The 22,373-nt window shown below is 49.5% G+C and overlaps 1 protein-coding gene and 1 long non-coding RNA gene across 3 annotated transcripts; one reads left to right on the top strand and one right to left on the bottom strand.

Moving 5' to 3' along the window:
* Positions 1-380: 380 nt before the first annotated feature.
* LOC132005319 (uncharacterized) lies at positions 381-13,364 on the top strand. Of its 2 annotated transcripts, XR_009400776.1 has the most exons (8): positions 381-560; positions 4,062-4,159; positions 4,648-4,728; positions 5,589-5,758; positions 6,141-6,436; positions 9,419-9,524; positions 10,292-10,358; positions 13,279-13,364. It is a non-coding gene; the product is annotated as an uncharacterized LOC132005319 (long non-coding RNA). The 2 variants fall into 2 exon arrangements; XR_009400777.1 differs by lacking the exon at positions 9,419-9,524.
* Positions 12,423-22,342, bottom strand: CCNE1 (cyclin E1). Its single transcript, XM_059382291.1, has 12 exons — positions 22,128-22,342; positions 21,604-21,655; positions 21,405-21,492; positions 21,110-21,178; positions 17,165-17,310; positions 16,911-17,046; positions 14,674-14,820; positions 14,203-14,298; positions 13,844-13,978; positions 13,629-13,740; positions 13,392-13,549; positions 12,423-13,103 (listed from the first exon to the last, which is right to left on the bottom strand). Exons 2-12 carry the CDS (start codon positions 21,624-21,626, stop codon positions 12,981-12,983), a joined length of 1,233 nt encoding a protein of 410 aa, XP_059238274.1. The 5' UTR covers positions 21,627-21,655; positions 22,128-22,342; the 3' UTR covers positions 12,423-12,980.
* Positions 22,343-22,373: the final 31 nt, after the last annotated feature.

Genomic DNA, 22,373 nt, shown 5'->3' on the forward strand with positions numbered 1-22,373 from the left:
GGCTGAGGCAGGAGCCCTGGGCGACACCAGAACCGGAGGGTCTGAGGACGCCGAGGAGAGACAGCAGGAAGGGCGCACTGGGGAAGCCTAGGGGAGAAGGACCGAGAAGGGAGTGACTGCAGAGTTTATCCGGGAGTGAACGCGCCCTCTCGCGAATGGCCAAGCTTTACCCGGGCTTGCCTCTGGAGAGCCCGGGCTAGCACACTGTGACGCACGCACCTCCCCTCCCACCGCTCTGGGGTCCAGTAGTCTCCAACCCCGCGGCGCTCGACAGCGGCCACGCCCCCGGCCCGCCCCGCCCCCGGCCCCGCGGAGCGCCGGCGCGGAAACGGCTACGCCCCCATCCCCGCCCACAGCTGCTCCGGCCCCGCCCCTGCCGCGGGGCGCACCCCGCGGAGCACCGGAGCCCGAACTGACCCAAGGTTCGCCCCCTCGCTTCGCGCGCGCCCGACTGGCCTGGACAGGGAGCGGCCCGCTCAGTCTTCACGGCCGGCGTCGGGACGGCGCGAGGCCGCGCTCGGGGACCTCAGCGCCTGGCGGCCGCCGCCGTCATCACCAAGGTTCCAACCGCGCTCCCGCGGCCGCGGCGGGGCGGGGCGAGGCAGGGGCGGGGCCCGGGGGACGGCGGGCGGGGCGGTGTCACGTGGGTAAACACGCTGCACGTGGAGCAGAGCCTGAGCGCTGTGGGCGGTGCGGGCTGCCGGCTGGCTCCGCGGGGCCAGCAGTCTGCCGCGCGCGGCGGGTGCCGGTCCTGGAGGCCGCGGCCTAGAAGGGCCGCGCGAGCTAGGCTGAGGTGCAGGTCCCCCCATTCTGCTCCTGGGCGGCACTGAGGTCGGGCTTAGCCGCGCCAGGCCCTGCCCCCTAAAGGACGTAGCAAACCTGTGATAGCCAGATGGGGTGGGCACGGTCCCATCTCACAGATGGAAGAAGCGGCACCGGAGCGCCTAAGAAACTTTTCCAAAGCCACGAGGCCAGAAAGTGGTGCGCCCTAGGTCCTGAGCCTCCTGGCTCCTTCGTGCGTCTTGTGAGGTCTTGTTCCTCACGTCCTGTTCCCACCCGAGGAGTTGGGAGTTGGCAGGGACACTCGGGGAAGGCCTAAGGTTCCCCGTTTGTGCAGCAGGGTAGCAGCGGTGCCCGCCTCCACCGGAGGCTCAGAAGCCGCGTTAGCCAAATGGGGGCGGTAGCTTCCGCCCAAGCGTGGGTGGGGGGTGGACCTTGGGGGTGGGGTTCTGGCCCAGCGTCGCCGCAAGACCCTTCTTCTGGGACCCACCTGTTTCTTCAGGGAGCTGGGGGTCGTCAGCGACCCTTGCATTGGGCAGCGTCCAAGACACTCGTGGGCTCATTCCCGGAGCCGCCTCCTACCCTGGCCGCCCGTTCTCTTCTCTCCTCCTCTTCCTCCTCCCCTTCCTCTCCATCCTTCCCCTCCTGCGCCCGCCCGCGCGACCCCGAGGCGCCGCATCAGCACTGGGCCGCCGCCTGGAGTCAGGACTGGCGGAGGCCTGGGAGGGGTGGACAGAGTGTTCAGGATTCAGAGGAGAGCGTGTCCTGGCCCAAAGGCGGATCTACCTCGCTCTACGGGCAGTACCCAGCGCTCTGGCAAGTGCACGCGCGACTCGGGCTCCCTAGGTCCGGTGGTCCCTGAGGGAGTACTGGGGCCTCCCTCAGGGTTGGGACCCTGGGTTGGCTTTGGGGGTTCACCTAAGCTGGTTAATAGGATTAACCAACCCCAGGCTTCTTATGCAGTATAGACACCTGAAACAGCCCCCTACCTCCTTCCATTTGACCTTGGGCGAGAGGCTGAACCTGAACCGTCCTGTCTCAATTTCTTATTCTCTAAAACGGGGTGGTGGGAGACTTAAGTGACTAAATAAAACCTTGGGGACAGTGCTATGCACGCCGTGGTGCGCACCCATACTCTGGCTGGGAACTGTGTTTTTCTGCTGCTGGAATCCAAGCCCAACCCCTGTTCTTTCCTCAAGATCTGTTTCGTGGAAGGCTCCTGGCAAGCACCTTCGAACAGTGACTTGCCCTGATGCATTCGCTGACAGGTCAAGACAGTGACACAGGCCTGTGTGGTGCCCCAGCAGCTGAACCCTCCTTGTTGCCTCCTTCCTACTCACCTACCTACTGACCAGCCTCAGCTTGTCTCCCTCTGATAATGCCGCTTCCTCTGCCCCACCCCCATGGGAAGACCAGAGGTCTAGCGTGTTTGGCCACACCCGTTCTGAGCCTCCCTGAACTGCAGTGTGAAGCTGGATGGGGCACCTTTATTCTACTGAAGAGGGAAAGTCTAACCACAATGGTTTTCTGGGTAGCAAACAGGCTTTGTGCATGAGAGGCCCAGGACTGGGGCTTTGGCTAGTGAGGACCCTCCGGATCTCTGTCTTTTTCCTCCTGGCTAAACTAGGGGATCACAGGTGTTGGTTTAAGGAAGGAAATGGAAAACAGGGAGACCTAGGAAAAGCCAGAGGGAAAATTGGGGGAGGGAGCGGAAGGTAGACCTCAGTGGGGTGTTGCTGCCACCCCTGAGGCAGGGTGTTGGGGCAGGCATCCTTATATGAGTGTCTGGAACCTTCCCTGCATGCTGGGCTGGCACAGGCCGTGGCCACACACCTGCAGCAAAAAGGATCCTGAAGTGGGATTTTTGCAGCAGCTTCAGATCTTTGCTGTTTCAGAGGGTTTCTGGTGTTTGTTTCTGTATTTGCTGCTTTCTCAGAACAGTATCCCTTTGCTTCCTCCATGGAGTCAGGTAGTTGGGATGGGACTGACTCCAACCCTGCCCCAGGGCCTGGCTACAGCCCACATTTGGCCAGTCAGAGCACTGCCTCCCTCTGGCCACAGTGATGAGAGAAAATATGGTCACGTGACCCATGCTGGACCAATGAGTGTCATCCTCAGGACTCTGGCTAGAGGTTCTGGGAAGGAGGTGCTTGCTGGTAGGAATATTACCCTGGAGATAATGGCAGGTGCCATCTGGAGGAGGAGCTCAACACAGAACAAAGCAGAGCTAAGCAAGGGAGAGAGACAGATTCCTGATGATAGCATATGAACACCCAGATCCAGCCATTCCTGAAGCTATGTGTGCCCCTGGGCTATCTAGTTAAAAGTAGCCGTGAATTCCTTGTTTCTCCTGTTTGAATTGTGTTTCACTTGCAGCTAAACATCTTTATGTCATCTGGCCATCTCATTTCTTGATGAGAAGGCTGAGACTTGGGGGCTCCAGGCCACATGGCTTATCAGAGGTTGATCTGAGCTACAGTTATCTGGAGAGTGTCTCTGGCAGGAGGCTCCTGCCTCCTACAATCTCTCTCAGTCTCCTACTCTGGCCTTCCTGACCAGTGAATCTGTAGCCTCCCAGCCCACAGAGAGTCTTGACTGAATATTCTCTGGCCAGTGCTCCCTGAGTGTGTCTTGTCCATAACCATACCTCAGGGCCAGCCATAGAAGCTTTGGGCAAACACTGGGGGAGAGAATTAATGAGTCATCAAAACCCCTGTGCCTATTTGGGGTTTGGAGGAGTTCAGAAAATCAGGAACTCCCAGAGTTTCCTCTCTTCACTCTGCCCCGTGCCCTGGGCATGCATGACATCCCCTTGTCCCTCTTTCACTGATGACTTTACCCGAGTCCTTGCTCTAGTCCCTCAGTTCTTCCTTGGACCATCTTGTGGACGGCCGTATGGCCCGTCTTGGGCAGTGGAGTGAGGGATGAGCTTTCACTCTAATTTCCTTGCCCCATACCCCTTTGCACCACTCCAAAGGCTCAGGAACCCCAGAATTGTATCCAGGAACACCCCCGGAGTGGCCATGGCTGCTCCCCCTACTCCTTATCACTCCAGAAGGGGCGAGTGAGAATACACAGGAGGAGAGGGCTTGTTGCCGGGCCACAGGCTGTGCGCCTCCCGAAATGTGCCACGGCACATCTGCCCAGAGAAAAAGGGAGGCCTGGAATCGCAAGCTTTGTTATTTTTACTTTTCGGTGTGAGGGGCCATCTGTGCAGGTTTGAGCTTGTCTGGAGGAATGAGGATTTGCAGATGAAATTCAAATGTAGGATTACTTTGCAGGCTGTCACGCTGAGACTTTCTGCCCAAGCTGGGGTGGCCGTGACAAGACTTCCAGCAGCAGAGTGTGCCAGGGTCCAGCACCTGTTCAAGATGAGCGAGTAAGTGGGGCCCTCCACCAGGGCATCATCAGCCCCCATGGTGACAATGGGTTTTCTCAGCACTGGTGCCACCAAGGCTGCCCGGAGGGGCCTGGTGCACTGGCTGAACACACTGGTCCCCGTCGCCTGCCAGGAGGCCATCCGGAGGTTAGGAAGCCAGGTGGAGGAGGAGATGGGCAATGCCAGCGTGAAGAGTTGCCTGTTCCTCCCAAACAACCTCCATGAACTTGCAGCAGCACACCCACCCTCGACTATGCCCACGGCCCCCATCGTCAGCTGTAGGACACCATAATTCCCCTGCATGGAAACCAGAACTTTGCCATCCAAGCGGCAGGGGGAGCTGGCCACTTGGGCCCCCGCTCTAGGACCTTCCCACAAACCAGGGCTATGGTGGGGAAGGGTGGGCAGGAGGGTCATCCCAACCCCATTCTAGAAGCTCTTTCTGAGCCATTGCAGCCGAGAGTCCTCACACGGGGCTCTCATTTTAGCTCCCGGCTGCTCACAGGTCGTGCACCAGCCCACCTCTCCTGCGAGGGAAGTTAATCTCCACACAGCAGCCTAAGTGCCAGGTAAGCATATTTGTCTGTTTAATTTGTGATAGGAAACATTGTTTCTGCGCTAGATGCTTTCCTCGGACCTGTCCGGGGCCAGATGTTGGCAGCCCGAGATGGGGAGGCAGCCAGAAGGAGAGGACCGTGAGGTTCAGCACTTCTCCACTTGGAAACTTCGATGCCATTCGAGACCACTCCTCCCAGGCTTGGGGGAGCGGGGGAGGTGGTGACAGACAGGGGCAAATGCTCTGGGGCCCTTTCAATCATCTCTGTGTTCCAGCACACACACCCTTGCCCAATTTATGCCAAATAGTGAAATGCAATACCAGTAGCCGGGGATTGCGGGAAGAAAGCAATCTATAACCTCTATTTTTTGTTCTTCAAAAAGAACCCTTGGGTGAGGAATGTGATTCGAGGTGCACCAAGAAGGGTTCTTGGCCCTGAGATGCTACTCCAAACATGCACACTCCTACCCACCCAGCCACCCACGTCAGCAAGGGTACCTGTCCACTGGATTATGGCAAAGCAGGAGGCTGGCAGGGCCTGGGGACAGGACAAATGGCCACTGCCAGTGCCGTTGCCATTGCCCCGGTACCAAAAGGACAGGGGGAGGGGCCCAGAGGAGAGCTTCCCGGGTCCTGCTGGGCTCCAGGCTCACTCTGGGCCTGACTTGCTGGGGCAAACAGACCTTTTTTTTTTTTTTTTAGACACAGAAACAAAAGGATGAAATCATTAGCATCAATTGGGCACATTCAGTGAAGATTAGTGACATGCCATTGTTAGGAGGATAAAAGAAATATAATTAATAAAACCCGCCCAGCCCGCCTTTTGTGCTCCCATGAATTCTTTATTGGCACCTGCATCTATCTCGTCCACAGACGAGCCCTCTCCTTCCACTGCCCTGGACGTCGCTAAAATGAACGGTGCAGAAAATCACTCCCGGGATCTGAAAACTCATCTTTTTCTGCTGCAATGTGTCTTCTGGTGCCTCCGTGCTCTCCCTCCCAGGGCAGAAGTAGAAAGAGCATTTTGTAGCCTGACAGCACAGGTTCTATTCAAGGAAGAACAAAGCTGGACCCCAGCTGCCCCCACCCCCACCCTCAGGGACCCTGTCCAGGGCCACCCTGCACAGCCAGGCCCCTTTCAGGCACCAGCCTTTGGGTGGGGGTGGGAGCATTTTCTGGAAGCAGCCCCAGAATCACACTTATCCCCTGTCTGGCCTTGACATGCCTGAGATGGGCCGAGTGTCAGAGGTCACCCTGAGGGTCATCAGGCCTCCTGGAGGACCTGGGGGAGGTGGGGCAGCCCTCTGCCCCTGGCCAGCTTCCGGCCCACCTGCTTGCCAGCCTGTCCTCTGCCCTGTGCGCTGTCGCCCTCGTCCCCCACCCACCCTTGATGTCAAGAGAAATGAAACCTCCTTTGCATGACAGGAAGCAGGGAAGTTCCCTGAAGTGTACTGCAAACCTAAAAACACCCCAACCCCGGCTTTCATCACCACCTGGAAGACCAGCCTTTGAAGAGAAACAGAAACCCACTCTTAACCCCTGAGAGCCTGGGCTTCCACTGAGAGAACATGCTGTGGCCTCCCACTCACTGGTCCCTTGAGGGGTCTGAAGCCCAAAATGGGTCAGTGATGAGCCGGAAGCCCCACAGCATCGCGCGGGGAGCCGAGACTCTCCCGGAAGTCCAGGAATCTGAAACTCCAACGCCTGTGGGAGGCAGACAGGTAAAGATGTCTTTGGACACCACAATGCTGATCGTGAACATGCTCAAATAGTCTGGTCTCTCTGTCACTTTCCTTGAACCTTTCTGCTCTCTTTCTTTGTACTCTTTGCTTGCTTTTCACAGTTCGGGGCACAAGCATTTGTCTTCTCTGGGAGGTCGGCAGCGTGTGGATGAGAATCAGAGGCAGGGACTCCCGAGCCAGGGGCAGGGGGCCGTGGGCACTCTGACGGTCTGCACGTTATGGGCCTTGCCGGCCAGGCTGTCAGAGCCTGGGGGGTGGGCACAAGCCTATGTGAGCTCTCCCACCTTTCACACATCGGCTCAAATGTTTCAAAACCTCTTAGCAGCCCAAACACAGAGCTCCCCACGGCGGCAGCAGCCCCGCAGCCCAGATGGGCAGCCTCTTCTTCTCCCCCCGAGAGCCCCAGGGACCCTGAACAGAGTCGGGGAGGGATGGAAGACACCGAAGTTCAGGGGGAGGGCTTCAGACCGAGTCATCATCTCACACGATGACGGATTGCTCGTTGCTCCTCTACAACAAGGTAATCACTTGGTTAGCTTGGCAAGAGGGACACAACGAACCATCTGGAGGACTCAGAGAATGGCTTTGCCTCTCTGCTCTCTGTGTGATGATGCACTGGAGTCCGGGCTTTTGTGTGTCACTCCACTCTTGTGACCCTTCCAGGAACTGGAATTCAATGGTGTGGGGCTCCTTTGCCCAGAAGAAACACTAGAACAGCAGCAGCATCTCTGTTCGGGTCTTGCTTCTTGCTTCTCAGTTTGCATGTGGTCTTTGCCAAGTGGAAGATAGCATGTATTCTTCTGGGCATGGAAGAGAAAGAAATTTAATGAAAACGACTACATATCTAAAAACCAATCCATCTCCCTGCTCATCCAGGGAGTGAATATTTAATAAGCGCCTATCATGTGCCAGGCCCTGAAATGATGTGCTAAGCAATGAAATCAATTGCCAAGCAATCACTGAAAAAGAAAAATGGGAGGGGGTGGGTGTGTATGGGTATGTGCGTTTTTAAGCAACTTAAGAGATATAATTAGATGAAACAGCTCTGTATAAAACCCAGCAAATGTTTTGTCCATGCATATGTTCGTGTCTGCATAGAAAAGGTTCTGGAGCCACAAACCCTATTTTAACATACAAACTGTTAAGGATGGCACCTCGGGGATTTTTACTTTCTCTGTTGTACATGTCCATAGAAGTCTAATTTATCATATCACACATGTTCTGCATCCACAATCAGAGAAAAGCCAAGGAACTTAAATAATAGCAATTTTCACAGGATGAAAAGATGGCCTTCGCAAGTCCTGGAGCCACCGCGGGAAGGCAGGCTCTCTCCTGCTCCCTGGCTGGGAGGATTGATCGGCATAATTTGGGGAATTAGCTGACCACACCTAGTAAAGCCACAGGAGCACACGCCCTTTGACGTGGTGGTTTTCAGGTCTGGGGACATGCCCAGGAGAAACCCACACACATGGCCCACGCGTGTGCGAGATGTTCATGGCAGCGTCGTCGGTGACGGTGACGGCATTGCTGACCTACTCATGGGCTGGCCTGGGAGGAACTTTATACCTCGTGGGACAGTCACAGAAGAGAAAACTTGACCACAGTTAAAAATAAATAAATCCAACCCTCTATATGTTCATGCAGGTAAATGTTGAAAATAACTTTGAAAGAGAATAGGAAGTGGTATTATTATTTTTTTTTAAATATTCATTTATTTGACAGAGAGAGATCACAAGTAGACAGAGAGGCAGGCAGAGGGGGAGGGGGAAGCAGGCTCTCATTTATTTGACAGAGAGAGATCACAAGTAGACAGGAGGCAGGCAGAGGGGGATGCGGGGGGGCTCCATCCCAGGACCCTGAGATTATGACCTGAGCCAAAGACAGAGGCTTAACCCACTGAGCCACCCAGGTGCCCCAGGAAGTGGTATTATTATAGGTAAGGATGGATGCCACTCTTGCCGATTTTTAAAACACCCAGAGAGGTGTTTTTCTAAGTCTATTGCTTATGGAGCCAAATATAAAAGATAAAAGTCTAAAAATATGTGTGGGAATCATTCACACTGATCCCGGGGTGATTATTTCCTCTGAGGAGGAAAGACAATGGAACAGGGGAGGGAGACAAGGGGGCCCTTTGGTGGCATCCTTAATGTTGTAGTCCTTTAAAAAAAATGTGACGAGAAATTGGGGATGGGTCTTCATGTAAGTTACTGTATTGCTTTCTGCACTTAAACGTGTTTGCCTGTCTGATGCGTGGGAGCGTGTATTGTGTATCGCTAGTTTCCATTGTATTAACAACGGGAAGTGGTGTAAGCAGTTTCTCTAGAGGATGCAAAGTTTCCCTAGAAGATGCAAAGTGCATTGCTAGGAGGAGATGCGCAGGTGGAGGAACCCTTCAGAGGGGAGGTTCTGGGGACAGCAGTGTGGGACAGGCGAGGCTGGTCTCCTATGGGAGCTGAGGGTCTAAGCGCCTGTGGATGAGCAGACAGGCCGAGATGCAGGTGCAGAAGTCACTGTGGCCTGGAAGGACAGGTGGGGTAGTCACAGAGGCAGGGCCATTTAGAAATCACTGATGCATGAAGCACACGGTCCTTTTCCCAGGACGCTAAGAGGCAGAACTCTGGGCTTGTTTCTTCAACTTCTGCCTCCAGACGCAGGTCTGAGCCCATCACCGTCCCCTTCACAAACACCAGCTCCCTGCTGCCAGGGACACTGGGCCCATGTGCAGCCTGACGTGTAAAAGCCCATTATGACGTGGCCTCTGTCACCTGCATTGCCTCATCTCCTATTTCCTCTACTGAGTCATGACCGTGACTCCTCTTTACTGCTGCAGACACAGCAGCACCCTCTCAAACAGACACACCGGCTCTGCTCCAGGCCCTTCCCATGCCCCCGTGCTCCTTTCCGGCTCCAGACAGGCTCACCTGAGCTCTAGGATTGCATCCCATGTGCTTTCATCTCTAGGACTGGTGGTGCCCAGTGCACAGCAGGGGCTCAGGACTGAGGCCACCTCACATACCACAATGAGGAAGCCAGCATCAGACCAGAACTGACTGCAGTCAGATGCTACGTGAGTTTGGGAATTGGCATTGATCAGGAAAAATGATTTAAGAGACAGGCGGGGGGTTAGGGTGTAAAGGGAGTCGTTATTCAATACAGGACAGCATTGGCCTCCCGTCTGAGGCTCCTGGGAAATGGTACCTGGTAAGCCTGTGAAACTGAGCACATCAGCGTCTTCGGGAGTTAAATTTGGAATTGGGATGAGGTAGGGAAAAGTCTATGCTCATTGAATACAAAATGCAATTGTCTGTCAGTGCGGGAACTGAAGTATCTGCAGCAAATTATATTTAAGACTCTATTGTCACAGGCAGATTAGCTAATGCTTGATTTTAAGTATAGGCTTCTAATGCTATTACTCCTGGTTCGCTCTGCCTGGCAGGTAACCTTGTGGAACAAATGACTGCATTGCTTGAATAACATATTTGATCAAACAGGACAATTCTTTCAAAAATTGAGTTCTCTGTGGCAATTTGAGACCTGTAATCAGCAAATTAGATGATTACAGCAGGGATAAAAATAGTCTTCTAACAATGTCCAAGGTATAAATGTGATTTGAATTTCAAAATGTTGAACATGTGGTAGGGAAATGCACGGTTGGGTAAATATGACTAGACATTATCAGATTTGATTTCTCTTTCCAACCCTGCTCTGAGCTAGAGCCTAATTTTGCCCGAATAAACGCCAATCTCGTTTGCATCTGAGTTAGAGGCTAGAAGTCTATCTTGCTCTGTGCTCCAAATCTTAAAGGGCTCACCAGCTTTACTTATCTGCCTTTAGGAACTTCAAGTCCCTGTGAACCTCAACATCATTTATCCACTTGGTGTGAAATCCTTGCAGTAAGAAGGTGAGTTCCATGAGGAGAAGATGGCATTGGAAGGCCTTGCATACCCACTACCTGAAGACCATGGTTTTCTTTCTTCCGCACGGGGGACAGAGACACCAGAGCAACTCTGGGGAGGTCTAGCGAGTGAACTGTGAGCTAGGGCGTGACATGAGGATGTGGTTTGCTCTGCCACAATCCAATCAGCCCTTATGGTTGGTCAATAAGTTACTCTCTTAGCTTCTCCTCTAGCACTAGACCACGTCACCACCTCCTCTGGGTCCTCCTGCTCACCACCTCTGCCTCAGAGTATTTACTCATCCAAGGTGGACCAGAGCTGGCATTTTCCCCTCCGATGTCTTGTTTGGCATCCCCTGGCCTCTGCTGGGTTTAGCTGAATGGCAAAACAAAAATGATTTGGCAAATGAGTATGCAGAGCCAACCAGCGAGGCAGCAAAGTTGGTGTTGACTACTAGAAAGGGAGGAGCTCCTTAGAGCTGGGAAACTTGGATGTTACTTACTAGTGGCTCTTAGTGTTTCTGGCAAAGTCACAGAAAATATGGGTTCCTATGAATTTCACTTTCCCACCTAGGATCCACCCGGGACACATCCTTCATTAGAGCTGCCTGTGGTTAACACTGCTATTTGATAAAAACAAAAAGCACCGAGGTCCAGAAATGCAGAACTCTTGAATTTGCATATAAGGCATTCGCATTTCAGCACGTGGGCTAGACTGGCCATGAAGTAGTGTTTGCCTCAAAGGTGTGTTCAGACCAGTGTTACCTCACCGGTCAAGCCCTAAGACTTATCCATAGCTTTGAAAATAGTAATGTTTCTGGTGCCCAAAAATGCATAGAAAATGCCAAATGTGAATTAACCACTTTTAGGATTTTTCCAACAAGTCACTTATGAATGATCGCTGTTAAAAATCCACTGCTTTTTAAGCTGGGAGCATCTCTGCCTGAGATGAAGAAACAATTAGCTCGGAGTACCATTTGACTACCAGCACATGTAAATTTATAATGCATTCATTCAGAATGCTGTATTAAAACGTGCCAGAACTATAGCGTCACAACAGGAAGGAGTAGGGTCTCTCTCCAACTTCATATAAATAGGATACAGATTTTTAAATGGCTGTTTTTCCACTTCTGACAGGGTTTTGCAAAGTGAGATAAAATACCAAGTTAAAAATAAGTGGGTTTGTTTGCTCATTTGCCCTTCCTTTTTCTGAACCCATTCACCAAAGCATTGCAAGGAAGTGAGACACACAAGACCACCACGATGAGGGACACCTGGGTGGCTCAGTTGTTAAGCACCTATGGTCAGCTCAGCTCATGATCCCAGGGTCCTGGGATCCAGGCCTGCATTGGGCTGGCTCCCTGCTTAGCAGGAAGCCTGCTTCTCCCTGTCCCACCCCCTCTGCTTGTGTTCCCTCTCCTGCTGTGCCTCTGTCATATAAATAATTAAAATCTTAAAGAAAAAAAAAAAAAAAAAGACCACCACGATGAGAATGCTCCACAAAATGTGGGGTGACCTCTACATGTTAGGCCTTAAAATGGGCAGGGACTTCCTCCATTAGCATGGCACTTGGGGACTCCATCAACGGTCAGGGAACAGACTGTGCACTTGAGCTCTATTATCACTTTATTATACATTTTCTTTCTCAAAGTATAGTTTTAGGCTATGACATTTTGTTACCAAGCTCTCCCAATGAAAGCTCTTCAGGTTAAGATGTGGGTAAGGATGAAAAGGGTGTGGAGGAACACTTACTAGAGATGCTTTATGACCTCTGGCGTGTCGTAGCGCAGACACTATCCCTAAGAATCCTCTTGCAGACTCGAGTTCCCCAGTCCTGCCACAGCCAGCCCGTGAGCCCCACCTGAGCAGCCGCTGTGCAGGGCTGGGACAATGTGGGAGAAATGCCAAATCGAGGCATTTGTGGCTATCCCTAATGCTCACTTCCGAAGTCTTCTTTTAAATATATTTGCTTGAAAGGTGGGAGCTTTAAGAGGTATGAAGCGAAAAAGGAGAACTTGATACAGCCACACTCAAAGAAGACTTCTAACTCAAATGATCACACAGAGCTCATAAAACCAGCTGTCTCAAAGACAGTGTTATTTTTATTAAAAAAACGGATAGACGTAGCAGCACTTACAAAATAACAGTTCATAAAAGGCATTGTACATTGTCAACTGATAGTGTGAAAAGGGCAGGCCCCCAGCACAGTTGGTTGTGGGCTCCACATCACAATGCTCACAACCACCTGTTCCCCTCAACGCGACACAGCCCAGCACACCCGAGAGGAGCCCTCGGCAACGTGGCACTCCGCGACTTCAAGCCTTTGTTCCGTGCGTGAACAGTCAATCAAGTCAAGTATCACCCTCCTTAGCAGCATCTGGAGCACTCATTGGTGTTCTGGAGGTGGCTGGTGTACTTGACCCACTTATTTCAAAAACTCTAAGCATTCAATAAAAAACACTTGTCCCTGTCCAATGCCATCCACAGAAACACTTCGGTTGCAGAAGAGACATGCTCTTCCATTTAAATATCTGTAAAAGCTAACGCACGCCTCCGCCCCGGTGCGCAGCCAAGAACCTGGGGCGGGCGCTTCCGCACGACTGTCTTGGGTGGAGGAGGCTGGTGTGCTCACGCGGTCCCCTGCTCACTGCTCTGCTTCTTACTGCTCTGTGGGGGGGTGAGGACCCCAGTGGGGAGGGGAGAAATCCTATTTTGTTCAGACAATATGGCTTTCTTTGCTTGGGCTTTGTCCTGGTAAAAATAAAAGCGAGAAATGGTAAAAATGGAAGAGTGCATCCTTTAGGCTTCGTGTCCTGTGTCCGCAGAGAGGGGAGGGCAACAGAACAGCAGAGAACAATCTGAAGTCGCTGGTCTGCGGTGCTATCTAGACATCACATCTATTAAACACAGTTTTTCTTTCTCAAAGGAATTAGAGGAATTGGAGGCTTTCGAGGATAGCTGGAGGCTGCCCAAAGAGGAGTGGAGAAGCTGCTCAGGTGGTTTCAGGAGTTTATCTGGGGAACAAAGAACGCGACTCACCAGCAAATCCAAGCTGTTTATATGGGTCTGGATGTTGTGTGCATCTTCAGCAGGAACTCCCCTGAAGTGCTTAAGCTTGGAACTTCCTGTCTCCCTTATAACCATGGCAAATGGAACCATCCACTTGACACACTTCTCTATATCACACCACTGATACCCTGCAACCAAAGTAAATGTTAGGCTCCGTCGATTTGTAAGTTCAATACTTCTTGTGAGTGAACTGGAAAGCCAACATACCTGAAACCTTTTGCATCAATTCCGATGAGGAGAAATGATACAAGGCAGAAGCAGCAAGTACGCCGTAGGGAAATTCTAAGCAGCCAACATCCAGGACACAAAGATCTAAAAGCTGCAGAGCAGAAAAGAACACTGAAGCAGGCAGCCAGCCCCTATCCTGAGTTCCTCCGTCTCCTGGTGGGGTAGGAACCCCCAGAGGTAACAAAGCCACTCACCTCTGCAATCTGTATGAAGATGTGCTGGGGATACTGAGGCAGGAGCACTTCATATAAGTCATTTAGATACGCAACCTGCATATACACATTCAGCCAGGACACAATGGTCAGGGGACTTAAGTGCCACTTAAGGGCCTAGGGGAAAACAGAGAGAAAGGTCAGATCAATGGTTGAGGGGGGCAGAAAAATAGACATTTCTGCTCCCTTTGGGCCTCTAAAGGAGTTCAAAATCCAGCCACACTCCATGCCACAATGTGTCCAGCTGGAGAACACCTAGTCAGAGGCACTTCCACTGAATGTAGAAAAGATATTATGTATGCATTTAAAGAAAAGGACTGAAAAATCAACTTGTAACCTACCTTCATAATGATTAATTCCATGCTAAGAATTTCCTCTCCTGAACAAGCCCCATCTGTAACGTAAGCAAACTGGTGCAGCTTTGGAGGGTAGATTTCCTAGAAGGAAATAAAAGGGAGAAATGACTAGCAAATTTCTCTAATAGTTTCAGTTTACAGTATACATCCACATTCACTGTTTTTAGTATACAAGCATAGAAAGAGAGAAGGAACATCATGGATTAAATACAGGAGCTACTCCACTGGTCAAAAAGTTCAATTTTTTGGCTTCAAGTAACTACATTCCCCTAAGCATTTTATATACTCACTACTTCCCTCACTTCTTGGTTAATTTCTAGCCCTTTCTGCATGTATCTTCACTTTAGATGACCTCAAATTAGAAAAATGTAGACAAACAGTTGGCCTCTTCCAGTAATCTCGGGGGATCTCAAGAAACAGTATGTGTTACAGAACAAATATTTGAAAATAATTTACCTCAAGTTTGGCAGCAATAAATAAAGATGAAATCCCAATAAGCTGTAAAAGTGTTTTTACAATATTTTGTTGTGTTGCCATATACCGATCAAAGAAATCCTGGGCCAAGTAAAATGTCTCCCTGTGAAGTTTATAGACTTCGCACACCTGAAAAAAATATTTATTACATTTTAGAATAGTTACTTGAGGAAAAAAGAAAGACAAAAAAACTTGTCATGAGTTTTGGTGAAGGACAATACAACCAAATCAAGAGAGAGAACTTTGTTTTTCTGAAAGGACTGTTACCTGGCTTGTCCCTAAGTACAAGGACAGTACAAAGCTGGGACTCAGAAAGATTTAAGTGTTCTTAAGTGTAATAGTAAGAGCAAACGTGCATAGGCTGGTAAAGCAGCATTTTCATGGAAAAACCGTGAATGATAATCTCTAACTCTAAAATTAGGATCCTCACAGGATTGCTGAGAGATTGGGTAAAATGGTGCACATGGGCGAGCTGAAGAGGAAAGGACCACGGAAATAGTAGACCTCCACTCATCACCACAATCTATCATGTCTGATTATGCATATAGACCTGCCATTCCTACACAGGCCTTCTCATGTGTGAGTGCAATTTATGGGGTTAAAAAGTAGAAAAAGCACGGGAGAAACAACAGAACATTGAGAGAAAATTCCATCAATCACTAAAGAGTATTTCTAAAGTCCAGGTTGAGGCATATTTGAAGTCTGTTTTTTATAAAGTAATACTATTATGATCTGATCAGAAGTGAAACTAGAGCTTCTGTCCTCTCAGGAACAAACTCTCCAACCTGTCACCCAGCTCACAATTAGGCACATGGCCTGAGCACTGCCTTTCCCATATGCACGCAGACTTTCTGGCTGGGCTCAGGGCTGAGAAACAGCATCACTGCAGACAAGCCTACAGTCTCATTCCACTGAAGACAAAAAGGTTACCATTCTTTTCTATCCTTTCAATGGTATTATATGACTTTTTTGATTTACTTTCAGAGAGAAACCTTCCCTAACATATTTAGCATCACCTGCATTATACAAAATAGAAGTTCTCCATCACAACATCTTATGAGGTGAAGCTGACAGTAAAGTATACTACATCTAATGTTTCGAGGCATGTCTTCTAGAAGATTTAAGAATCTTCATTCTAGAAGATTCTAGAATGTCTCCAAGGGCCCAGAAGGGCTATGTGACATTAGTGGGACTGCAGTGGGCAACGGCAAGGCCAAGAACTCAGTACAGAAAATGTAAACGTTTTCAGAGACCAATAAAGAAAAGCAAATCAAGGATGTTAAAAACAACTATCTTTTCTTGCCTACGATTTCTAATCCCTATAAACTCTGAAAGGAAAGTACTGGTAGAAAATGTGACAGATGAGAAAACCAAGATTCTAAGTTCAGTGACTTGCCTGACCAAGAAGGATATGTGGTGAGGCGGCAGCAAGGGATCAGATTCTAGGGTGAGCGTAAGAGAGGGCCGCATACCCCTCGATTATAGGCTTTCCAAAGAGTACACAGCAGAGTTTGTTTTTAGGGAATAGACACTTAGCTTCCCCATGTCCTTCTTCATAAATATGATATCTTCAACATTACAAAGAGAGCCCATTTCTCATCACCCAAGGCTTCCAGGTGTCCAGGAAGCACCCCTTCATCGAGGCACCACTGAGTTACCCACACTGCCTCTCAGAGGGAGGTGCAGGCCCACACAGTATCATTTTTTATGTTTAACAATTACCCATCACAATTTGTAATACTCGTTCTTTTGATCAATTGTTGCAGAGAAGTCTGACAGTGCGACCAATAAAAGATTTGAACAATATATTCTGTTAGGATGATATTCTGTGGGGAAGGAGAAATGGATTCCAAGGTGTTAAAAAGGAACAATGCAAGCTTTCTAGCTGTTAAAGATTAAGCCTGCTCATATATTTTTAAAATTTATGATAGTGGCTATCGAATAGCTGTTATCTGCATTCCACTGGATAGTTTAAAAAGCAATTTAATTAACAAAGACCAAATATCAATATTTATAGTTAAGTGGAAAATAGAACTTTGGTAATTATTTGAACTTTGGAGAAAAAAACTAGAGGCCAACTTAAAAATATCTTCATGGTAAAGAGACTTCAGAAATTCTTCTAAGGAAGCATGCAAGCAAAATGGCAAAATAGATCATAATAGCATAGAAGATTCTAGAAGTGGTCAATGCTTCCAGTCAGCAGGAAGACTCAAGCTCACCTCCATTAACCAATCCAGAAGAATTGCTCGCATCTTAGGCTGCAAGAGAGGGTGCCGCTGCATCAAGTGCTTATCCCTTAAGTATGTCTTCTCCTTGTTTAGCATAATTTTCCACACCTCGTCTCTATTTGCCCAGCTACAAAATACAAAAGAAGTGAAAGACGAAAGGTAGGTGTCAGTATGCGTCCACACTAACTTGGTGAGATTGTGCACAAGGAGTAAAAGATCTGGAAGGCACATGGTATGTGACTCACTTCAATATAGGCAGTGGTGAGGCTCTGGAGGGCATGAAACTCTGCAGTCCACACGTGGAACTTGGGGATGCTGGCTCACCCTCTTCCTTGTCAGGTGTGGGAATGAAGGAGCAGGGGTTTTCACACACAGAATTATCGTTCCATGGCTGTAAAAGAAAAAAGACATTTCTAAATATTTGATATGAACCAGCTATTTTTACACCCACTGATTTGTAGAACAGCCAGTAAAACAGAAAATGTCTTCATACTGAGAGCAATCCCCAGGCCTAAATACATGTTCTGTACTAAATTCAGATGACGATGGAACATGAAAGTAAAAGCCACAGTAATGCCTCCAAGCTTTCATTTCACTTGTCATTGGCTTAGGAGTCTATGCAGTAAACATCTAAGACAACTAGAAGGTCAGTAGCATTTTGTCCTCCACGTTGTCACCCTCGTGTTTGTACCGGAGCAGTAAGATGGACCCAAGAGTGGTCAAGACAAAATGCAAACAGCTCTTATATTACAAAAAATGACACTACCACCACCAATACAAATCCATCTGCAGCTCAGTGAGATACTAGGCATAACTTCTAAGGTATGCTGTGGGATTGCTTGGTCACAATTGAAGACTTGTTTTTTTTAACAAGTACAACTAATCTACTAAAATTTCTTAAAAGTGAAAGGATTTCCAGTAAAAGTATTTACATAAGCACTCCACATTCACAGACCTAAAAGATCAAAATGTAAACTGATTGCCATCTATATTTAAAGTCTCCCCATCTTAAAAACCCATCAAATGTGACATCTTTTGGTTCTAAGACTAGCCTAATATATTACATAATTGGGACCTTTTGTTTTCCTTAACTCAAAACAAAACAAAAAGAATATCTGCCTAGTTAAAACCAAATCCAGGAATGGTTATAGGCTATACCAAGAAGTCTGTGGAGATAGAAGCCAGATACCCCTGAAGACCTTTGAATCCTTTCCCAAAAGTCTTGCACAGAAGGATTCAAATAACTGATAAGTGAATAAACCATCGTTAAAAACCCAAATATGCTTTTCCTTGAAAAATTCCAGATAGTTAATTTTATTCAATTTTCAATATTTGGAGAATATTAAGGTCATTTTGCCTTTTAGAAAAGCGTCTTTTTAAAGCTACTCTGTTTATCATCCTACTCAGAAAAGAAGCCTATGATGGATTTTTTTGAATTAGATGAGTGATTCTGGTGACAATGTGGCAGATAAATCCTGCCAGTATGGAAACCCTGTGGAAGTCTGAGACTCTTGGCACTTTTTTTTTTTTTAAAGCAGACAGCTTATTAAAGTTGCCTAGAGAAGAAAAGGAACAATGGGGCAACTAGAAATGAGCATGGAGACATGGGCTCCAGGTGCTGTCTGGAGAATAGGGTAGAGCAAGGCTCTCATGACACACCAGTCACTTTCAGAGGCAGCCAGAGCACTTTCAGTATGCTGAGAAGAGCAAAGCAGGATAAAGTTCTTCTCCACCCAGGGTGCGAAGAATTGGGCATGCAAATTAACCATGACAACTCCTGCCAACAGCTGTTCCAGAAGGGCAACCTCTCCTTCCAGCTCTAGTATCATGTGCTGGTAGCATTTCCTTGACGCAGAAAGGGTCACATAACTGCTTCAAGTTGTTCTTCATTCAAGAATGAATTCTAGCTGTGAAGGCAGGAGCTGGGTGCCACCCTCCGCAGCCAGATGGCTGAAAGAGCTGAAAGCAGTTTTGAGGAGAAAATGGCAGCAGTTTCCAACTCGGAGTTCACAGACAAACTGGATGACCCACAAGCAGACATGTGGTTCAGAAAGTTTTAGGACCCAGGGGGTGAAGCACAATTTGAAGTCTCTGTTCTTTCTCTTGAGCAGATACTGGGTTTTAAAGAAACCCAAATCCATCTGACTTTAAGAAGGAAAAGGGTAAGAGTAAGATACCAATTTCGACTATTTCTAACCACCCCAACTCTTTATGTCATTTTTAATTAATAGGATGACCTATGCAAAATCAGGGGCTAAGAAGTAACAACAAAAAAAGGCCAGGATTCACTTCAGTAAAAAAGGTGGGTCTCATGCAAAAAGTTAAACAACAGAACAAATTATGTTGAATGGATTTTAGATAAAAGGGTAGTCTTGTTGGTAAGAAAGGCCTAAAGAAAGAATTCAAGGTTCTCTGTGGTCCTAATGAAGCAGTTATAAGGATTTAGGATAAAGCCCACAGGTAGCTCAAGGGTGTTGTACTGGGTTGAATTATAACTCCTCTGAGAAATTTCTGTGTAATTAATAGGCAAGAAGGTTGTGTTACCCCAAAAATCTAGGTTTATGAATCTACACAGAGAAATAACAAGACAACAACTACCCCCATAAGTAGATGGGACAATTTTCAAGCTATCTGCTCTATGAAATGTGCAGAAACCTGTTGTTGTTAATCTCGGAACAACCATGAAAATTCCTTCTAATTAGTGGGAAATGATACGGCTATTCATATACCAGAGCGATCAACTGTCCACAGTTTAGGGATAGGACCACAGCCCCATTTTAGGCACCTGAGCACTGCGCGGATCCTCCTGGAGAACAGAAACTACTCTGCAACTCTAAGAAGTCAATATGGATGCCTTTGTTTCATTTTCACTTGGAAATTTCAATTCAGAAACAGTTGGCAAAATAATCTTGAGTTTCACAAAGCAGAGATCCATTTTTATCATGTCCCACACAAATCACCCTGCTTAAAGTTTGTTCTTTATTTTTTTAAAGAAGAGGAAAAGGAAAGAAAGCGTTGTCTTATATCCTTCCCTTAAGTGAAATATTTCTTCATCTAATGAGAAGGAAATCATCAACCCCTTGTTCAATATTCAGTGGACCTCCCCAGAAATGCTATTTACTAAGGTCTATGTACAATGACAACTGTTACTGCAAACCCACTGCCTTAAAGCCCCTCACTCTTCCAGAACCAACTGCTATGGCTGTTGCTCACAGCCCAACAAAGTGATGTGCCGCCCATTGTTAACCTAGTTGGGACCATTGCCCTCAAGCTCAAATTCTCCTCCTGCTCAGCTCAGCTTTTCTCTGTGATAGGGTCAGAAGGCCTGACCCACTAGTTTGGAGATAGGCTGCTTCCCCTATTAGAGCTGTAACTACCGTCTCCAGCCATTTCTGGAAGTACAGAGATAACACAAGCTTTCTCTGTTAGAACTTCTGATATTGTAATGATATCATGAGCATGTGGGAAATTTGGCAGTAACTCCATTCCACAGCGACAAGAGAAATGGACTAGTCGGTTAAAAAACTGGGTTGAGACACATGTATCGTCACAAAGAATATTCCACTAATACTCTGGCTGAGGCCAGGTCAAGCCCCAGCCAGCAGAAGTCACTGTAGGTTAACTGCTGGATGGGCTCAGAACCCCCAGAGCAGGATTCTAAAGGGGGTGACCTAAAGGGAGTGGGAGGTCCTTAAGCACCATGACATGATGGAAAAATAGAAGAATAGAGAGGGAGAATTCGTGGTTGCTTACAAACACACACAAACCCTCATCATCACAGTTACCCAGAGATCTCTGTGTTAGGAGCCCTCCCCCCGAGTTCAACAGCCCAGAAACAGGGTTCTAGGATGGACTCTGCCCCTGGATTGCACAGGACTCTGGGTTACTTTCTTCCTCTGAGTCTGGGTTTCCTCAAGGGCAAAAGGAGAGAACTGAGTTATTTGATGTCCATTCTGGTGTTTTCAGACATCAAAGATGTCTCAAAGGTGCTGGTGAGGAACCCAAGACCTTTCTGGAATCCCATGGCTGGCAGAGGTCAGTGCCACTAATGGGTACAGAGCTCAGCCATATGTACTGTGGTCATAGGTACAGAACAAGCCTTCAGCAGGAGGCAAGGGGGCTTAAGATTCAATCTAACCCACAAAGAGCAGGAGGCCCTCCACCTAGGCCCAATCAGCAAGTGTACCTACCTGACTGCCGCACTGACTTCTCACCGTCCTGTCCATTTTTGCAATTTCCTCATCTGGATCCTGCAAAAACTAAAATAAAGCAAACCCACCCCCAGGGAAACACACCAAACAGTTCAAAGACAAAAACAGAGAGAGAGAAGAAAGAAAAAGTTGGTTAGGTTGTGGGCACCACTTCTCCCAAATGCACTCCCATTAACCCCCTACAATAAACATGTGGCAGAGCCCAGTCTGGTTCTCAGGTAAGATTTTGGGGGGGGGGGGATCCTCCTCCCCCACCTGTCTCCTTTGTACTCACAACAGCCACATTTGCCTTCCTTTTCCTGGAACGAACAGAGACATCAGTGCCACTTTCCTCCTTCATGGTGTCCCGTTCCTTTGCATCCCTGCAAAGTCAGGGTGGCACAGAGGTCAGGGTGAGTTCTCCCCAAATCTGGGTTCACCCCTCCCCCACGACTGAACACCCTTCCTGTCCCCACAGCGACAGGGCCACTCACCTCTCCCTCCTCTCCCTCGGCATGGCTTGGGGCGTGGGATCAGGTCTCAGGCCTTGAGGGTACAAAACGGGCAGTGGGGTGAAGACGACCGGCGGTAGGGGGCCAGGGCCGGCCAGCCCACCCCGGGCACCCCTCCCCCTCCCGCGCGGGCGGCGGCAGCGGGAGCCTCCCGGGCCGGTCAGGAAAATGGCCGATGGGCCCCGGTGGCCTGTCACCCGCGGCGCCGCCAACAGTCTGCGATGCCGGGTCCGAACCCGGGGTTGGGGGGTACCCAGACGGCCCCCCAAATCCCCGCCGGCCCACCGCCTCCCTTGCGGCCCGGGCTGCCTCAGTCTCCCCCTCAACACCTCCTCCTAGTCCGTCTCTGAGCCACCCTACCGGGGCACCCCGCGCTGACGCCTCAGGGACCCGGTGACCCGGCCTCGCCCCACCCCCACCCCCACCCCGGCCCGGCCTGGCCCTACCCGGGAGCTGTGGGAGTCCTCGCTGCCGCGCCGTCCCGCAGCTCGCGACAGGGCCCTTACCCGAAGCCGTCTCCGCGGCAGGCAGGCGGCACGAGCCGAGGCCGGAGGCAGGAGGCCGAGGCGAGCGGGAAGCCGGGAGGCGGGAGGCAGCGGCGGGCAGAGCGCGCGGCGGTGGCGGGATCCGCGCCTGCCCCCTACACCGCGCTGGCGGCCGAGCCGGCTGCTCCTGCGCCCGGCTAAGAGCGGGACATTTAAAAATCCCTGCGCGCGGAACCGGCCCCCGGCCCGCCCTCGCACCCTCCCGCC

The sequence above is a fragment of the Mustela nigripes genome, chromosome 17 (genome assembly GCF_022355385.1).
Source record: "Mustela nigripes isolate SB6536 chromosome 17, MUSNIG.SB6536, whole genome shotgun sequence".
Taxonomy (NCBI): domain Eukaryota; kingdom Metazoa; phylum Chordata; class Mammalia; order Carnivora; family Mustelidae; genus Mustela; species Mustela nigripes.

What these genes read in the sequence shown, in the direction of transcription:
- CCNE1 (XM_059382291.1), bottom strand. Translation starts at nt 21,626, where the DNA reads ATGCCGAGGGAGAGGAGGGAGAG. An exon ending in TTCTGGATTGGTTAATGGAG is followed by an intron (nt 14,821 to 16,910) that starts GTGAGCTTGAGT and finishes TATTTTTTTCAG; the next exon opens with GTGTGCGAAGTCTATAAACT. An exon ending in TTATTGCTGCCAAACTTGAG is followed by an intron (nt 14,299 to 14,673) that starts GTAAATTATTTT and finishes ATTTCCTTCTAG; the next exon opens with GAAATCTACCCTCCAAAGCT.